The 18126-nt window shown below is 35.8% G+C and overlaps 2 protein-coding genes across 6 annotated transcripts; one reads left to right on the top strand and one right to left on the bottom strand.

Annotated features, from left to right (window-relative positions):
* Positions 1-4026: 4026 nt before the first annotated feature.
* Positions 4027-12243, top strand: LOC107002551 (protein argonaute 4). The gene is made up of 23 exons (XM_015200614.2): positions 4027-4166; positions 6205-6448; positions 6543-6748; positions 6833-7057; positions 7142-7278; positions 7366-7463; positions 7544-7641; positions 7773-7941; positions 8030-8146; positions 8229-8336; positions 8424-8483; positions 8592-8705; positions 8800-8965; positions 9066-9178; positions 9295-9432; positions 9628-9758; positions 10093-10158; positions 10673-10736; positions 10833-10944; positions 11022-11095; positions 11481-11575; positions 11690-11721; positions 11825-12243. The coding sequence occupies exons 2-23, from the start codon at positions 6218-6220 to the stop codon at positions 11998-12000; spliced, it is 2730 nt and encodes a 909-aa protein (XP_015056100.1). The 5' UTR covers positions 4027-4166; positions 6205-6217; the 3' UTR covers positions 12001-12243.
* A 1103-nt stretch (positions 12244-13346) lies between these two features.
* Positions 13347-17568, bottom strand: LOC107002291 (UBP1-associated protein 2A-like). 5 transcript variants are annotated; one of them, XR_003574733.1, is made up of 5 exons: positions 16364-17568; positions 15902-16252; positions 15345-15379; positions 14620-14652; positions 13347-13913 (listed from the first exon to the last, which is right to left on the bottom strand). XR_003574733.1 is itself a non-coding variant. In XM_027912258.1 (4 exons), exons 1-2 carry the CDS (start codon positions 17490-17492, stop codon positions 15912-15914), a joined length of 1470 nt encoding a protein of 489 aa, XP_027768059.1. In that variant the 5' UTR covers positions 17493-17568; the 3' UTR covers positions 13347-13913; positions 15345-15379; positions 15902-15911. The 5 variants fall into 5 exon arrangements, 4 of the variants coding, with proteins under 4 accessions (XP_027768059.1, XP_015055747.1, XP_015055739.1 ...); XM_027912258.1 differs by lacking the exon at positions 14620-14652; XM_015200261.2 differs by having other exon boundaries at positions 13347-14652.
* Between the last annotated feature and the right edge of the window lie 558 nt (positions 17569-18126).

Below are 18126 nucleotides of genomic sequence, written 5' to 3' on the forward strand. Positions count from 1 at the left end.
AATAATCACGCCTAATGTTCAACACTCTGTATCCACGCTCAATGCTCAACCCTCGATATTTATGCCTAATGTTCAACCTTCGATAATCACACATACTTTGTTTGTACTTTACAGGAAGATAAATCATTTCCAGTAAATTATCAGCATTAATATTGATGTGATAAATCAGGGATAGAGCACTACTTGGACAAAATAATTTGGTTATATTTAGTTATAAAATGTTTTAAATTTATGTAAAAATAAAATTATACTACTACCGTAAAGATATTTTTTATTTGAAAAGATTGACGCTTAAAAGATTCTCTTTTTTATCAAATTTGTATGGTACTTGCCTCTGAACGAGGTACTGACAAAACACCATTAAACTCACGTGTAAAGCGATAGTTTGTTGTGATTATGGCCCCAAACACTAGATGACACACAATAATCACTCCAAGTGTTCAACCCTCGGTATTCAGGCTAAATGTTCAACCCTCGATATTTACGCCTAATGTTCGACCCTCGATAATCGCACATGTTTTTTTGTACCTTACAGGAAGATAAATTATATTCAATAGACCCTCGTCATTAATATTGATGTTATAAATCAGGGATAGACTACTTAGACAAAATATTTGATTATATTTAATTATGTAACATTTTAAATTTTTGTAAGATTAAAATTCTACTATTACCGTAAAGATATTTTTATTTGTAAAGACTGACGCTTAAAAGATTCTTTTTTTTTTATCAAATTTGTATGGTAACTGACAGAACACTATTCACTCAAGTGTAAAGCGATAGTTTGTGATGATTATGCCCCAAACACTTGATGGCACGTAAAAATCACGCTTAATGTTTCAACCCTCGATATTCACACTCAATGTTCAACTCTCAATATTTACGCCTAATGTTCAACCCTCTATAATCACACATACTTTATTTGCACTGTAGAGGAAGACAAATTATTTTCAATAGAAACTCGGCATTAATATTGATGTTATAAATCTGGGATAGAGCACTACTTAGACAAAATAATTGATTTAAATTTAATTATATATTGTTTTAAATTTTTGTAAAAATTAAATTATACTATTATCGTAAATATATTTTTTATTTGTAAAGACTGATGCTTAAAAGATCTTTTTTTTATCAAATTTGTATGGTGCTCGCCTCTGAACGAGGTACTAACAAAACACCATTAAACTCACGTGTAAAGCGATAGTTTGTGATGATTATGCTCCAAGCACTGATGGCACACAATAATCACACCTAATTTTCAATCTTCGATATTCACGCTCAATGTCCAAACCTCGATATTTACGCCTAATGTTCAACCCTGGATAATCACACATTTGGTTTGTATCTTACAAGAAGATAAATTATTTCCAATAGATCCGCGTCATTAATATTGATGTTATAAATGAGGGATAGAACACTACTTAAACAAAATAATTTGGTTATATTTTTATATAATGTTTTAAATTTTTGTAAAAATAAAATTATACTATTATGGTAAGTATGTTTTTTATTTGTAAAGACTGATGCTTAAAATATTTTTTTAATCAAACTTGCATGGTACTCGCCTCAGAACGAGGTACTGATAAAACACCATTAAACTCACGTGTAAGCGATAGTTTGTGATGTTTATGCCCCAAACAATTGATGGCACGCAATAATCACGACTAATGTTCAACCCTCGATATTCACGCTCAATATTCAACCCTCGATATTTACCCCTAATGTTCAACCCTCGATAATCACATATACTCTGTTTTTACCTTATAGGGAGATAAATTATTTCCAATAGATCCTCTGCATAAAAAAAAATAGTCCAAAACAGTCTTAAAATAAAACAAAAGAACTATAAGACACAACAAACACTAATAACAATAGCAATTGTTAAAAGAACGAAACTACAATAAAACAATACAATATCAAGATATAAGAGATAACAAATAGTAACAAAAATCGAAGAACAATAAACGAGAAATATTCTCTACTACTAGTATGAACGAACAATATGAAAATGTACTAATACCTACTACTAGTGTTTTAAAAAGTGATGCGTGAGAAGTGATGTTTTATATAGTATGGGGTGAGGCGTAAGCCTCGAGACATGGGGCGTAAGTCACATAAATCTACGAAGCGTATGTATATTCAATTTTATATTTTTATTACTAATAAAATAAATAAAAATAAACCTATCAATAATTTTACAGATAACTTTTTATAAATAATCTATAATATATAAAAATTATATCTATTTGAGATAAAATAATGAAGAAAAAAAGTATTATAATTACTGTTTGAGAAATATCATTATAACCAATAATAAAAAATATGATTTAAAGTAAAAAATATTTTTTTTAAAAAATAGAACGTCTGACTCTACATTTTTATTCAGGACTTACGTTTTTATGCTCGAGGCTTATGTCTCAAATTTTAGAACTTACACCTTATGGATCTGTCTTTAAAATTTATGCTTCGGAGCATTTTTGGTATGCCTAGTCCCGAGACTTGCCCAAAAACATTTTTGAAAACACTGCCTACTACTCTTCCACCCTAATTCGCATCCTCCACACTCTCGTATCCAAGGTTATGTTCTCGATAAATTGAAATTGCATCATAACCTGTTTAATCACACCTTCGCCAAACACTTATTTAGTCTACCACAATCAATTATAAAGTCATCCATAGCCGAACCTCAGACACATCTGTACTGTTACATCCGACACGTGATATCCTTGTTTCTAATCCCATCGCTTATACATATTCACATATCAATGACAATATACTCATTTCTAGAATTTTTATCTTCTTAATGTGATAGCTATTGACAAGACAACACTTCGCCCTCCTACAACAAAGTTGGTCTCATAAGTCATAACCACTTCGTAAAACCCGACTTTAAGTCACTGTGGTGCTGTTTTATCACATAAAACTTTCGACGTTGGACATTATTTTATCAATCTTGCGCCGATGCGATGGGCGACATTCTCATTAATCTCCTCATTTTCACTAATAATAGACCCGAGATACTTAAAACCTCCCAACTTTCAGATATCTCGTGTCAATCCTTACTTCCACATAAGTCCATGTATTATGCCATTGAACTTACACTCCAAATAGTCCTTCATAACCTTGCTTTACCTTAATCCTTTAGACTCCACGTTCCATCTCCTAATCTGCATCTTATTGCCAACGTTGCTATAAATCTACTTTACCAGAATATGTCATCCGTTAACAACATGTATTATGACACACCACAAGGCAAATTCAAGGTTGGTTGGTATAATGTGCTATTAATCGATAAGTACAATATAACATGAAGAATCTATTTTGTAGACGAATACAAAATTAAAAATTAAAACACACTATTCCGCTTGTTCACATCATTCACTTCAGAGTTTGTTTATCACTGTAGTCACCATCGGACAATAAAAGTTACACTTATTTACTAAAAATCATAACGATTGACGGTTCACTTAGTTCCTTTTTGTCCTTCATGTTCTACTTTTTCATATCGATCAGGACTCCAAAAAAAAATAAAAAAAATCGACTAAACATATCAACCATTAACATGAATTTTGTCCCAAAATTTTTGCCTATCCAAATAACCATGTTAAACAAATTGTGACTTTGTACGATAATCGAGATTATGCCAAGTAAATAACAACCATTTCATCACAATATCTACTTATAAATTGTTATAATAAAATACAATTATAACGAAGGACTATTATAACGAGATTTGACTACACTAAATTATCATCCATTATTTAAACAAATAGATATAACAAAATCACAATCTTACTTAATAGTAGCATCTAGAAGACTAAAACTATTATTATTTCTAGGTGTATCTATTCTATATAAGTAAAAAAATAAACTTTTCACATAAAAGTAATTATAATTATTATAATTTTTTTTATAATTATAAATTATTTTTATTATTATTATAGTGGAGGGACACGTGGAGCTCATAGAGAGAGACACAAGAAAGGGCAAAAAAGGTGTAAAAAGGCAGTATTTTAGGCTCACTCGTAACTGTTGAGAGGTACTAAATACTCCTTTTTTTTCTCAGTCCACTCTCTCATAAATTTGTCACTCTCCCTCCTTCTCCTCTCTTCCATTAGGGTTTTGTTCTTGATTTTGGTGCTTCATCTGCCTCTTTTGAGCAGAAGGTATACTCCTTTTAGCAAAATTTTCATGTTTTCTTGAAGTATTTTGGTGGGGTTTGTGTTTTTTTTTTCTGGTTCTGAAAAGGTCAATGCTGCTTTAGGCTGAGTTGTTTTGGGTTAAAATTTTGTGGGGTTTGTTTAGTTTTTGATTTTTTTGTTGCTGTGTGGACTGTGGAGTGAGTTAGGTTGTGGGTTTCTGCTGAAAGGTGTTTATATACACTGTTGATTTTTTAATTTTTTTTACAATTTTTTTGGGTGGATTTTAGTTTTTAAGCTGATGATAATTTGTGGGGTTTGTTTATTTTTGATTTTTTTTTGTTGATGTGTGGAGTTAGTTTGGTTGTGGGTTTCTGCTGGAAAGTGTTTATGAACCTGTAGATTTTTTAGACTAAATTTTTGGGTGGATTTGAGTTTTTAAGCTGATGAATCAGTCAATGTTGGTTTAGTTTGAGAGATTTTGGTTGAATAATTTGTGGGGTTTGTTTATTTTTGATATTTTTTGGCTATGTTTGATGAGAAAACTTTTGGGTTTCTGATGAACTTAAACTGAAGAAAAGGAATTTACAGAAACAAAATTTTTGTTTGGGTGATTTCTGGGATTTGAGTTTTTCAGCTTATAAATCTGTTGATGCTTCTTTATTTTGAGTGATTTTTGGTTGAATAATTTGTGGGGTTTGTTTGTTTTTGATTTTTTTGCTGTGTTTGATGAGAAAGATTCACATCTTTTTGCTGAAAGATGATGATGAAACTTTAGAAAAAGATTTTACAAAAAATTTTAGAAATTTTTTTGTTTCTATTTATGTGTGTATGGTTTACTTGGCTTGCATGGTTGTTATTATAGCTTCATTTATGGAGTTTGTAGTTTTTGTTGAACAATGTTCTGATATAGTAGTTGAATAGTTTCTGGGGTGGTTCTGTTTTTTGTTATTTGTAGTTTTTTTGATGAAATTTGCTGGATCTAGTGAGATCCATGTTTGACTTGTATTTCTGCTGGAATGAATAAAGTGAAGTAAAGAAGAAACTAGATTTTGACTGTAAAAAATCAGGGGTGTCCTTTCTGTTTGTGGTTTTTATTGTCTTGCATGTGTGTGTTCAGGTTTAGATTGTGGAAATTGATCTATTTTTAGTAATACTTGTGCTAATATCTCTTTTTTGCTTAAACTCTGTCATATGTGTCTTTCTGTCTAATTGGGTCTGTTATAGAATGTGACGTTTTATTCTTCTTGATGTTTTGCCTAAAAACCCTTTACTTGTGTAGTATTTTCGTGGTGTGTTTGTTTTCATGTCTTTCTTTAAGCCTTTTTTGTGACCTTTGCTGAGTTAATGCTATAAACTATCTTGTGTTGTTGAGATTTACTTCCAGGATCTTTGGTCTTGCTTACTGCATGCCTTTATCTATCCTATTCTGCATGTTTGTTGTCTTTAGGTTGAACTCCTTAGTAAGAATTGCATTTGCTTCTTCGTTTTTAGTTTTTTCGTTTCATGGTTTTTCTTTTCTAACCAGAAAATAGTTAAATAGACAATAAGTGCATGGTGAAGAAATGAAAAATGATTTTATAGATGTAGGTATCCCATCGTTTTCAAGTTTTTGGTGGACATTTATGACATTATGGTATTTCAAGCTTTCTTCAGTTGATATTTCAACTTGAATGGTCTATGTTGGTGTTGTGTCTTTTTATTTCTTTATGAATATGGTAAGGAGTAGTCAGTCTATAGTGTTTTTTCCTAATATGGTAAGAAGTACTTTGTGGAGTCATAGTGATGCCTTTTACCTTTTCTTTCAAAGAAAACAGAATGATGTCTTCCTCACCTTGTATTTTGAAATGTGTGCTCCCTTTTCCTTGTTTGAATGATACTTGCCATGAAGTCTTCATAATTACATTCTAAATATATACTTGTTCAGTTTTAGTTACACTGATTACATTTGTTCTTTGATGAAGTAGTACATTGATAACGTTTAACCTTACTGCCGGAGTTCATCTTTGAATGATGTTTCCTGTTGCATTTCACATTTCCATAAATTCCGAATTTTCTATTTCAGATAGGATCCTGATATGGCTGAAGGAGAAACAAATGGAGCAGCAGCAGAGGGTCTGCCACCTCCTCCCCCTGTTCCACCAGATTTCACTCCTGCTAAAACTGAAATTGAGCCTGTGAAGAAAAAGATCTTGCGTGTTCCCATGGCCAGGCGTGGTGTTGGAAATAAGGGACAGAAGATTCAAATACTTACTAATCACTTTAAAGTGAATGTAAACAATGTGGATGGACACTTCTTCCACTACAGTGTATGTTTGTTTAACTCCTATTTATTTATACGCGGTCTTCTCTTAGTTCTCTATATTTTATTATTTCCTGGTCTTTAACTCTATTCTTTGACAGGTTGCCTTATTCTATGAAGATGGTCGACCAGTTGACGGGAAGGGAGTTGGAAGGAAGGTGTTAGACACAGTGCACGAAACTTATGATACAGAATTAGCTGGAAAGGACTTCGCCTATGATGGTGAAAAAAGCTTGTTTACCATTGGAGCACTCCCTAGGAATAAAATGGAGTTCACTGTTGTCCTTGATGACGTGATATCAAATAGGTTGGTTTTCAAAATGGCTTAGAAGACTATTTTCCCAGTTCTTATAACAGTATTTGACCGTTTGTTTACAACTTTTATATTCAGGAACAATGGTAACAGCAGCCCCGGTGGGCATGGTAGTCCTAATGAAGCTGACAGGAAGAGGTTACGTCGTCCTTACCAGTCAAAAACTTTCAAGGTGGAGATCAGTTTTGCTGCCAAAATCCCGATGCAGGCGATTGCAAATGCTCTGCGTGGTCAAGAGTCAGAGAACTCTCAAGAAGCCTTGCGAGTCTTGGATATAATTTTGAGGCAGCATGCTGCAAAGCAGTAAGTAATTTTTGCTTCTTTCTCACTAGGGGCCCATTCAAGACCCTGTTTTTTCACCTCATTTAGTTGATGTTCTTGTATCAGGGGTTGCCTGCTTGTTCGACAATCCTTTTTTCACAATGATCCCAAGAACTTTGTTGATGTCGGTGCTGGTGTTCTTGGTTGTCGAGGATTCCATTCCAGCTTCCGGACTACCCAGAGTGGCTTGTCTTTGAACATTGGTAATCTCTTACTGGTTAATATCTCCAGTAACAGCTTTCATTTATTCTATGCTAACAATTTAATGCTGCTCTTGTCCTACAATACAGATGTGTCTACAACAATGATTATCCAGCCTGGGCCTGTCGTGGACTTCTTGATTGCAAATCAAAATGCGAAGGATCCCTTTTCACTGGATTGGGCAAAGGTAGACTCTTGTTCTAATGATCTGTTCATCTAGTTATGTGAACTGTTGCTGATCTGGGTTCGCTATACTCAATTTTTTAGGCAAAACGTGTGCTCAAGAATTTGAGGGTGAAGACATCCCCCACTAATCAAGAGTACAAGATTACTGGACTGAGTGACCGCCCTTGTCGTGAACAACTGTATGCCTCATTTCTTTCTTAAGTTGTTTCTTCTTATTCAAATCTTGGCATGATTGTGTAGCAACTGTCAAGGCATATATCCTTTATTTGCAGACACAAGATTTTATAGTTCATCTTTTCTATCTATTTAGATTTACCCTGAAGCAGAAAGGAAAAGATGCAGATGGTGAGGTCCAAACTACTGAAGTTACTGTTTTTGATTACTTTGTCAACCACCGCAACATAGAGTTGCGTTATTCTGCTGATTTACCCTGCATAAATGTTGGGAAACCAAAGCGTCCCACCTTTTTCCCGATTGAGGTGAGCCATCAGATTAAATTTAGAGGTCTGTGCCATTTATTGTTATCTGTGTCTATCATAACCACAAGTTTTCTGTGAATGGTTTCAGCTCTGTTCCTTGGTGTCTTTGCAAAGATACACAAAATCCTTGTCCACATTCCAGAGGTCTTCACTAGTGGAGAAATCAAGGCAAAAGCCTCAGGAGAGGATGCAAGTCTTAAGCAATGTAAGTTTTTTTTTTCTATATCAAAAGAATCTTTCACAATTTTATAGTGAATCGGCACTAATTATCTAGTTGTTTGGTTTAGGCTCTCAAAATCAACCAATATGATGCTGAGCCTCTGCTTCGTTCCTGTGGAATATCCATTAGCAATAACTTCACTCAGATTGAAGGACGTGTTCTTCCACCCCCAAAGGTATTTATTTAATTATTAATAATCACTTCCCTGCTAGGATATGTGGAAATTTTACTCTGCCTTACCTTCTTTTTTAAATTTCCTCAGCTGAAGACGGGCGGTGATGACTTTGTCCCTCGTAATGGCAGATGGAATTTCAATAATAAGGTTCAGAATTACTCCTTGCACGATTATTTGCACTTGATGTATTTACTTGGCCACATTGTTCCTTGAGTTGCTTTATGTCTCCTTTTCACATTTCATCTGTAATGGCAGAGACTAGTTGATCCCACTAAGATAGAACGCTGGGCCGTTGTCAATTTTTCTGCACGCTGCAATGTACAAGGGCTAGTCAGTGATCTGATCAAATGTGGAAAACAGAAAGGAATTGTATGTTTCCTCAAATTTGTAATTCCTTGATAACTGAGTGAAGTTCAATGACTGATCATTGTTCCTTCTGATTTCTTTTATAAAATGTTTTCAGATGGTGGAAGACCCATTTGATGTCTTTGAGGAGTCTCCACAAGTCAGGAGGGCCCCACCACTTGTGAGGGTTGAGAAGATGTTTGAGCAGGTTCAATCCAAGCTACCCGGGGCACCTAAATTCCTGCTTTGTTTGCTTCCTGAGAGGAAAAACTGTGATGTATACGGTTAGTATAATGTACATGTCTCTTGTTTAGTAGCTTACCTTCAACAAGAGCATCTACCAAGCTTTAGGAGAGATATAAAATGTCTTATTTCAACTTGCAGGACCATGGAAGCGAAAGAATCTTGCTGAGTATGGCATTGTTACCCAGTGTATAGCTCCAACAAGAGTCAATGATCAATATATCACCAATGTGCTCCTGAAGATAAACGCGAAGGTGAGATTTCCATGCATTAGTTGTGTGCTATCATCCTGAGCCATTTTCTTTTTGCTGCTTCGCCTGACGTCTTTTGATATAAAACATATTACTAATCATCTTTTCCTTCTCGGCAGCTTGGAGGTTTAAACTCTATGTTAACTGTTGAACATTCTCCTGCAATCCCTATGGTGTCTAAGGTCCCTACCATTATTCTTGGGATGGATGTGTCCCATGGCTCTCCTGGCCAATCTGATGTCCCTTCAATTGCAGCGGTACGATCTGTCAAGTTCCAGTAGATCTTATTTTCGTTTCCTTTGCAACCAATTAAATTCTATGATTAGTTGATTGTTTTGGTACTTGAGAAGTCCAATGTAAACAATATCAAAACTGGATATATGTTGCATTTTCCTTCCTCTGGTAATTTGTAATGGTTTCTATCTTTACATGTTCATTGTGACCTTTACTAGGTTGTCAGTTCAAGGCAGTGGCCATCAATATCTCGTTACAGAGCTTCAGTTCGTACTCAGTCTCCTAAAGTGGAGATGATAGACAACTTGTTTAAACGTACCTCTGATACTGAAGATGATGGAATAATGAGGTTAGTTTGCCTTTAAGGTTTCCCTTTGTTTTTTTGGGCGTGTCCTTAGTTTAAGGGGCTAGTACTCTCAGTTCATTGAAATTTCAGATGTAGTTTTCTCCAAACGACAACCTAACAGGGCATGGGCCTTGTGTATTGTAGTTAGATTTGCAAGCACACTATTATTACTCTTATGTGATATCGAGTCAGATATCACAAGTCTTTACATTCTTGTGAAAACAAACATGAGAATCTACATTTAATGTCTGATAGGAGATCATCTGTGCAACCACTATTGTAGGCTTAATCCACTATTGTAGCATTTCCCAGAAATAATTAAGCTACAAAATTGCAGGGAGGCGTTGCTAGATTTTTATGTGAGCTCTGGAAAAAGGAAGCCCGAGCATATAATAATATTCAGGTGACTTCAGTGGTCACTTCTTTTATTTCAGTTGATTACAGCTAAACGTGTGCTATCTACAAGTGTCATTCTGTTGTGTAAATGCTTCTATTCTAATCTTTGTTCTGTTGAATAAATGCTGCGAATATTTGCTCACATGAAATGGAAGTAGCACCACAGTCAATGGTTCAACAAGCACAAACAAAAACTTCTAAGTAATGAGGTTTGAAAAAAAATCTTAAACTGTAAAAGTTTTGATGTACTTGAGATGGAGATGTTACTTGTAACCTCATCCGGAGAGAACTGCGTAAATCGTTTGTGGGGTAAGGTCATGGTCTGAATGTTAGGTGATGCTTATCTGGGTGAAATTTTGTTTCAACATATTATGCACGTCTTTGTTGGCCATGTAGACCAACTATATACTCCTAGGTTTGACTTTGTCCTGAGATAAAAACTCATCATATGCAGTTCATTATATGTCAATAGCTTCTTGTTAAATTATATTTTTTATTAATTCTCTTGTTCAAAATTTCAGGGATGGTGTCAGTGAATCTCAGTTTAGTCAAGTTCTGAATGTTGAGCTGGACCAGATTATTGAGGTTTTAGCTGATAAATGCTTTCTTGATGTATATTGAGCTTGACTTGGGGAAACCAAGGTTGTACTAACATAATTTTTTTATTTATTGATTAATCAGGCTTGTAAGTTTCTTGATGAGAAGTGGTCACCGAAGTTTGTGGTGATAGTTGCCCAGAAGAACCATCATACCAAGTTTTTCCAGCCTAATGATCCTAACAATGTTCCTCCAGGTACACCACTGGAACTTAGATACTTGTAGCAACTATTGTACTAAGATAAGATTACTTAACCGAGTCACTTTGTGCAGGCACAATCATAGACAACAAAGTCTGTCACCCAAGGAATTATGACTTCTACCTGTGTGCTCATGCTGGAATGATTGTAAGTCGTTCACTTCTCAATGTATATTCATACATTAGCTTTCGATCTCATTATAAGATACTTATAGAGCCAGAAGTATTAAAGGAATGGCCATAGGAATGAGCGCACAATGACATCGTAAGATGTCTTGCCCGAATTTAGACAAGTTCGTCCGCCTTTAAGTTCTCTTTTTTGTGGTTGCGTTGTATTTGTCTTGGTGCATTTATTTTTTGGCAAGACAATGTTATCCATAGGATTCTGCAGAGAATTTTTGCATTTTGTGTCGGTTAACTATTTGCATTGGGACGTGTTTGTCCTAGAATCTCTAGCTCAACAGTAGTTCAATGCTTTAGCTAATAGTGTTATCCTTGTGGTAATTTGTGTTTTGACAATGACTGTTTTGTAGGGTACAACTCGTCCTACTCACTATCATGTCTTGTATGATGAGCTGGGTTTCTCTGCTGATGATCTTCAAGAGCTTGTTCATAATCTCTCTTATGTGTAAGTATATCATTTATCTTTTAAACGGACTTATAGCTGTGCTATAACTTTCAAATTGATAGCTTTACATCCATATGTTTTGCTTTAACAAAGATTGGTATATCATCCTTGCAGGTACCAGAGAAGCACCACTGCAATATCTGTTGGTAAGTCCCATTTCCCTTGAGCAAATATGTTTTCCTGCATAGATCACTCTTCTTCGCCCTCGTCTTTTCGCACACACTCATTCCCTGTTTTGCTTAAATGCAGTTGCTCCTATCTGTTATGCCCATCTTGCTGCTACTCAAATGGGACAGTGGATGAAGTTTGAAGATGCATCAGAGACTTCCTCAAGTCATAATGGAGTAACCAATGCTGGACCAGTCTCCGTTCCTCAGCTTCCAAAGCTCGAGGAGAAAGTTTCCAGTTCTATGTTCTTTTGCTAAGGCGCGTAACGCCTTCATGTTTTCTTTTTTATGTGTGGTTTGTGAATAGTTTCTGGTTCAAAACTCTCTCGAGAAGACGGTGGTAGTTAAATATTTTGTCTAAGACTTAAATAGGTAAATCACTCTGCTAAAGATTTCACATCTTTTGGCTTTGTGGTTTGCTATCTTTTAAACTTATCCTGGATCATGTACTTATGTTTTGGTGGTGTTTTTAAGTTATGAACATGACTAGTAGTTTCTCTATACTTGTGCCTCTTTCCATTGCTTTTGTCAATCGTTTTCTGTTTATAAAACTTGCTAGCTAGTATTACCAGCAGGTGTAATGTGAAAGATTTTCACCTTCATCTCTCAATTGATTTGAATGATTCATGTACTTTTTGAGAGTCTTCAAAACTGTAGGTTTATGCTTATTTTTAGATTCAAATTCGAACCAAGTAGAGCAAAACATCTGTAAAATCTCATTTGTAAGTCTAGAGGTACAACAATATTAGCCATTACCTCATAAGCATCACGAGGTAGAATGACCAAATCTAGTTGAAGTTTTGTTCTGTTTGCTAGAGCTATTCGTTTCACCAATTAATGATTTATTTGTTTCACTAATGCACACTTTTTTGTCTGTTCAATGATTTTTACGATGGAAAATTTTCACTCCTATTTATTTCATGAGTTATGTTTGTTGAACTTTCAATCGATATCGAAATCTCATGGTTTATGGGTCTATTGAATCTATCGCGACAATATCGTAATCATTATTAGTTTATAAATGACATAATTCTAGTTAGCAAAATGACATAAGACAGAAATTTTGTGTCATTGAAAAATGTTATTCGTTTGTCTTTTAACAACAGTGACGCAAGAGCTCCTATTTCGAAACTATCAAAAGATTTGTGAATTCGAAGCCGGTTGCTAGTGAAAGTAGCGCGACAAAGAGCAAAGCGGAGCATTCACAAAGAAATGGTGTAAGCAGAAGGGAAAGCGCAACGGTTAGCATCCGAGGAGTGATTCTTCTCTTTTTTTAAGATAAGAAAAGAGACAATAAGCTCGTCAACATTGAAGCTTTCGCTTTTGGCAGTTGTTAGGCAAGTCAACATTGAAGCTTCCGCTTTTGGCAGTTGTTAGGCAAGTGATACCGTAGCGAGTTGATGAGCTAATATAGCTGGTGATGCTTATGGAGAGTCTTGATGGTGTATTGTCACTTTCCATTGTGTCCCTCAATTGAACAAATTACATGATCTTTCAAGATCATATTAATTAAATAAGAATCACTCTGCTCTTCAGCTATTTCATCCCACTCATTAGACCTGATACGTATTAATAATAATTGCATGACATTTCAAATCCAATAATTCCATAAAATATCAAGTGCATGCATTTTAGACTGGCTGAGTTAACAATTCTTCTAAATTCATGTACCAAGCATATTTAGTCCTTTGCTAATACTATTTTACTATTTTTAAGATAGCACACAATAATTGTAGTTAATGACCCCTCCTTTCATATTAACCTAAAAGAACAACACAATGTTAAGAGATATGAACAGATACATACAAAAGCCAAGCTTAATCCCAGTCTTCCTTGCCTGCTTCTGCATGTCAAATTGTCATAGTTAGTTTCTTCTACGTCCGTTTTCCGGTGGGGGCATTTCATTCTTCTACCTGTTTCAAATTGTTGAAAGCAGAGAGGATCAACTCAACCGAGTTGGAGGTAGTCGAGCTGGGTTAGAATATGTAAGGAGGCTACTCAATGACAAAGCACTAGACGTCGTTCTCATGGACAGAAATGCCTTAATATGCAACTTCGCCATCCATCATTCTATAAACATCAGTAGAAACAATTCTTCTGCGTATATCTGACCAGCATTCGTCTTGACAAGACTTCAACTTCAAATGCCAAGAGAACAACCTGCTCAGCCCCTGGATGGAAAACATCAAAGCTACATGGCATTCTTGTTTGGATTCCACCTACTTCATGAGTGTTACAAGATAATGTTGAAGAGATCAAACTAGGATAGAAGCACTTCGCTTCCTCTCTATGGGTCAATTATGTTTAAGAGATCAACTAGGATAGGAACACTTACCCTTCCTCTCTATGGGTCAAATATCAACTATGATCTATGCTGCTCGGACTCTTCAAAAAAGCCAACGGATGCACGTCGAATTCGTCAAAAGTAGTGTATTAATGAAGAATCCGAGACGGGTGCAGCATCAAAAGTGAAGAGTCCGTGCAACTAAGACTAGGAACTATGGCACCCTTCCTCTCCATAGGTAGACTTTTAAGGTTTAAAATTACCAGGAACTATGGCACACTCCCCAACCCAGAAATCCCTAGGGTCATTTTGTAAACCAATTTTGTGGAGTAATTCAGAAGATACATTTCCCTTCACCAATCACTATTCTAAGGCTAAAAACAACCCACTTTTGAAAAAAAAAAGAAAAGTAACGCCACCGTGAATCAAATCTTTACCTATTAAGCACTATAGAAATTCAAGTGATTGCGACGTGGAGATAAAATCAGCATTCAATGTATATATAAAATGCAACCTTAACCCCCAGCCTCAACCCTCTACACCACAAGCATAACAAGTATCAACATGGAAAAATTGGAGGAAACAGAAGACACCTGCAGTGAATTGCCATGAACATCGCTTTTTACCTGCAACAGCAATTGCTACATGACAATCCTTAAAACAAATTAGCTGATCAATGTGCTCATTACTTTATTTATTTATGAGAGGGAAAAGCAAAAGTTGCTTGTTATGAGACACAATCCAGTGTTTTGTGGAGCAGTAGAAGAAACCATTCAGAAAATAAGATGATGGAAGTTGAAAAGAAATTACTAATTATCTAAAATACTGGTGAGACAAGGATAGGATACCCTACCTTCTCCTCAATACTTTTAAGAGAGAAAAATTTAGTGCAAAATACTACATAGTGTTTAAAAACATTCACTAGAATAAAAGTACTTGAATAAAAAAGAAAATACACATTGAAGATTATGGTCTTTAAACAAAAGATAACTTTTGACATAGTAAAAGACTTCATTTGGAGAGTGCCCGGAACTTCAGAAGAATCACCAGTCCAAAACTAAAAGTTTGATGCATTTATGAAGGAATCTGCACAGTGAATAGGTAAAACATAAAAATCGAAGTAGAAAATACTTTTAGCAGAAAAAACCATGAAATGCATCTGTAAAAGGTACCTTCAAAAAGTGAAAGGCAAGTTTAAAGATACTTCTTTTATGTAACACAGAAAGTTAACACAAACAAGATATGGTAACAGACATACAAACCAAATGAATATTAGCTTCAAAACTTATAAACAAAGCGACAAATCGATTATCTTTACCTCACTTAGGAGTAGAGCCATAGCATTATAGATACCTGTCCAAGGAAACAGAATGGAAAGAGAAATGTAAAATTCTAATGCAATTCGATGAGAACATTTTTATTACAAAAGAACTTCTGATAAAGGCAACTTGAGGTTATTTTATCATGATTTCTCCTTCAGTAGAGCAACGTTGTGGAAGAACCAATAATCAACGTTAAGTTAACAATTACTATAGCCAAGTTTCACATGCATAACATCTCATCAAAGGCTTCCTCCTAAATAATCAGATCAGACATTATGTTCCATTCCACCTAGATTATCAGATTTGAATGTAATTCTAATCACTTAAGCAAATCAACAGGATTTCATTTTACTCAAGTATGCATTACACACATTGCTTATAGGTACCCCAACCTTTAAAACCAATAATGATCCGGTACATTTTGAAATGGATACAAAATAAGCAAATCATTCATTGATCACACGTACTGTCAAGATCATAGTAAGAAATTCCATGTGAATTATGTATATAACTGATAGAAACCAACACACAAGGCATGAGAAAGAGATCACACCTTAAGTTTCCTAGTGACCTCCATAGCCAGAGTATGGTGCACCACCACCTTGTGGTCTTGCACCACCCTGCATCTGTGGGTTTTGGTATGGCATATGAGGCTGAGCTCCATATCCACCCTGGGCACCATATCCTGTTGCACTGTTCACCACTGGTTGCACACCCTGATGACTCACTGGCCCACCTAGACCTCCAAGCAAATTACCAATCCCCAAACCAGCTCCTTGTGTAGCTAACAGCGCTGTCAGTGCCTGTCCAAGAGCTGGGGTCACAGCTGCCACAGCAGGATTGTATCCCACAGGTGCAGGCCCCGATGGTGCCATCAGATGCCCAGCTGATCCTGCACTGCTACCTGATTTTTTTGGGATAAAGTAACAATTTTTAAACAAATTTATGACAAAATCCATTATAAAAGCTATACAAAAAAATAGAAAACAGCCAGAGAAGCAGAGTTCTTCACTACCTGAATATTTCCCCTTCTTTGCAGGATGCTGATAATAATGCTGCTGCTGATTATGATGATGATGATGATGCTGAGGGTAATGCTGTTGTGACTGAGGCTGTTGCTGCTGATGAAAATTCTTACTATGCTTCGGTCCATCAATTGCCTTCTGACAATGAAGGGTATGCCCTTCAAAGGTCTTATGTGGCTCCTCCAATGCCTTCCTAGCACCCTCAACAGTCTTATACACAAACAAACAGAACCCCTTAGGTTTCCCACTTTGCTTATCCAATCCAAGTGGACCCTCCTCAACTTCACCAAACTTTGAGAAGTACTCCAACAGCTTCTGAGGTTCAAGATCAGCAGCTACATTGCTAACAAAAATCTTCCTCTGCGTATACTCCGAAACCGGTGCGGCTGCTGTAGAAGGTGGAGGAGCCGGAACCGGCCCAGCAGAAGCCAACTGGCAAGAAGTCATCCTTGTACCAATCTTCTTCTGTGGCTCCTTCAAAGCTTTCCTAGCACCACTCCTATGCTTAAACAATATAAACCCATAACCTTTCGATTTCCCTGAAACCTTATCGGTAACAGCTTTACAATCCTCAATTTCACCGTAACTTCCAAAAACACTAGTTAGCGTTTCAGCTGTTGTATCCCAACCTAAACCATGAACAAAGATTTTCCGGTGTGCCGGATCTTTATCAGCCAATTTCTGAATATTTTCTTTGAAATCAGGGTATTTAGCTAAAGCTTCTTTAATAAGCGCTGTAAGTTGATCCTTCGTAAAGGGCTCTAACAGATTCTCAAGTGGCTCATCTTCCAAATCCTCTTCATTACCTTCCTCAATCTTCACCTCAGCGCCGCCTCCATTAACTTGCTCCGACTTTTCATTATCACCCTCTACGGCGTCATTTCCAGATCCAGGCATTTCTTCTTCTTCCTCGTCATCTTCACCGCCTTCTTCCTCTTCTTCTTCGGGATCTTGTTCTTCTTCATCCTCATGTACTGCTTCTTCTTCCTCTACTTCTACAGCATCGTTCTCGTACTCTTCTTCTTGTGCTGGTTCAACCTCAGGTTCTTGCTTAATCTCTACTGGTTCTTCAGCTGGTTGTGAAGGTTCAGAAGGTCTGGTTTTTCGCTTCTTCGCCATGGAAATAGTTGAAATTAGGGTTTTCTGATTTGGGGGCTAGGGTTTCGGGGAGAGAGAATGATAAGAGGAGAAGTAGGGGCTGATATTTATGGTGGAGGTTTGGATTTGGTTATCGGGTCGGGTCGGGTATGGTAAGAATTTTCGAGAATATCAATAGCTCAGTTGATAAAAAAAAACGATAATAACAATAATATATTCAGTAATATTTTACAAGTCAAATTTTAGGAGAATAGAGTATACGCAAATTATATTACTCCCTCTGTCTCATTTTATGCGACACTTTTCACATTTCGAAATTTAAATAAGTCTATTATCTTTGACCGTAAGTTTTTCATACATCCTTTTAATATTTTAAATTATCAATCATTGTAATTATAGTACTCTTTACGCAGTTTACAAATATATAAATTTCATTTCAAAAAATTTGAAGATTTCATGCGCAAATGTCCGATCAAAGTTAAATCGTTTGACTCTCGAAAATGAAAAGTGTCATATAAAATGGGACAGAGGGAGTAACATTTTACAAGTGAAATTTAAGGAGGATAGAGTATATGCAAATTATATTCCCACCTCGTAGAGGTGAGAAGACTATTTTCGAAAGAATATAGAGAGAACAAGTATATGTAAATTATAT

The sequence above is a fragment of the Solanum pennellii genome, chromosome 1 (genome assembly GCF_001406875.1).
Source record: "Solanum pennellii chromosome 1, SPENNV200".
Classification (NCBI taxonomy): domain Eukaryota; kingdom Viridiplantae; phylum Streptophyta; class Magnoliopsida; order Solanales; family Solanaceae; genus Solanum; species Solanum pennellii.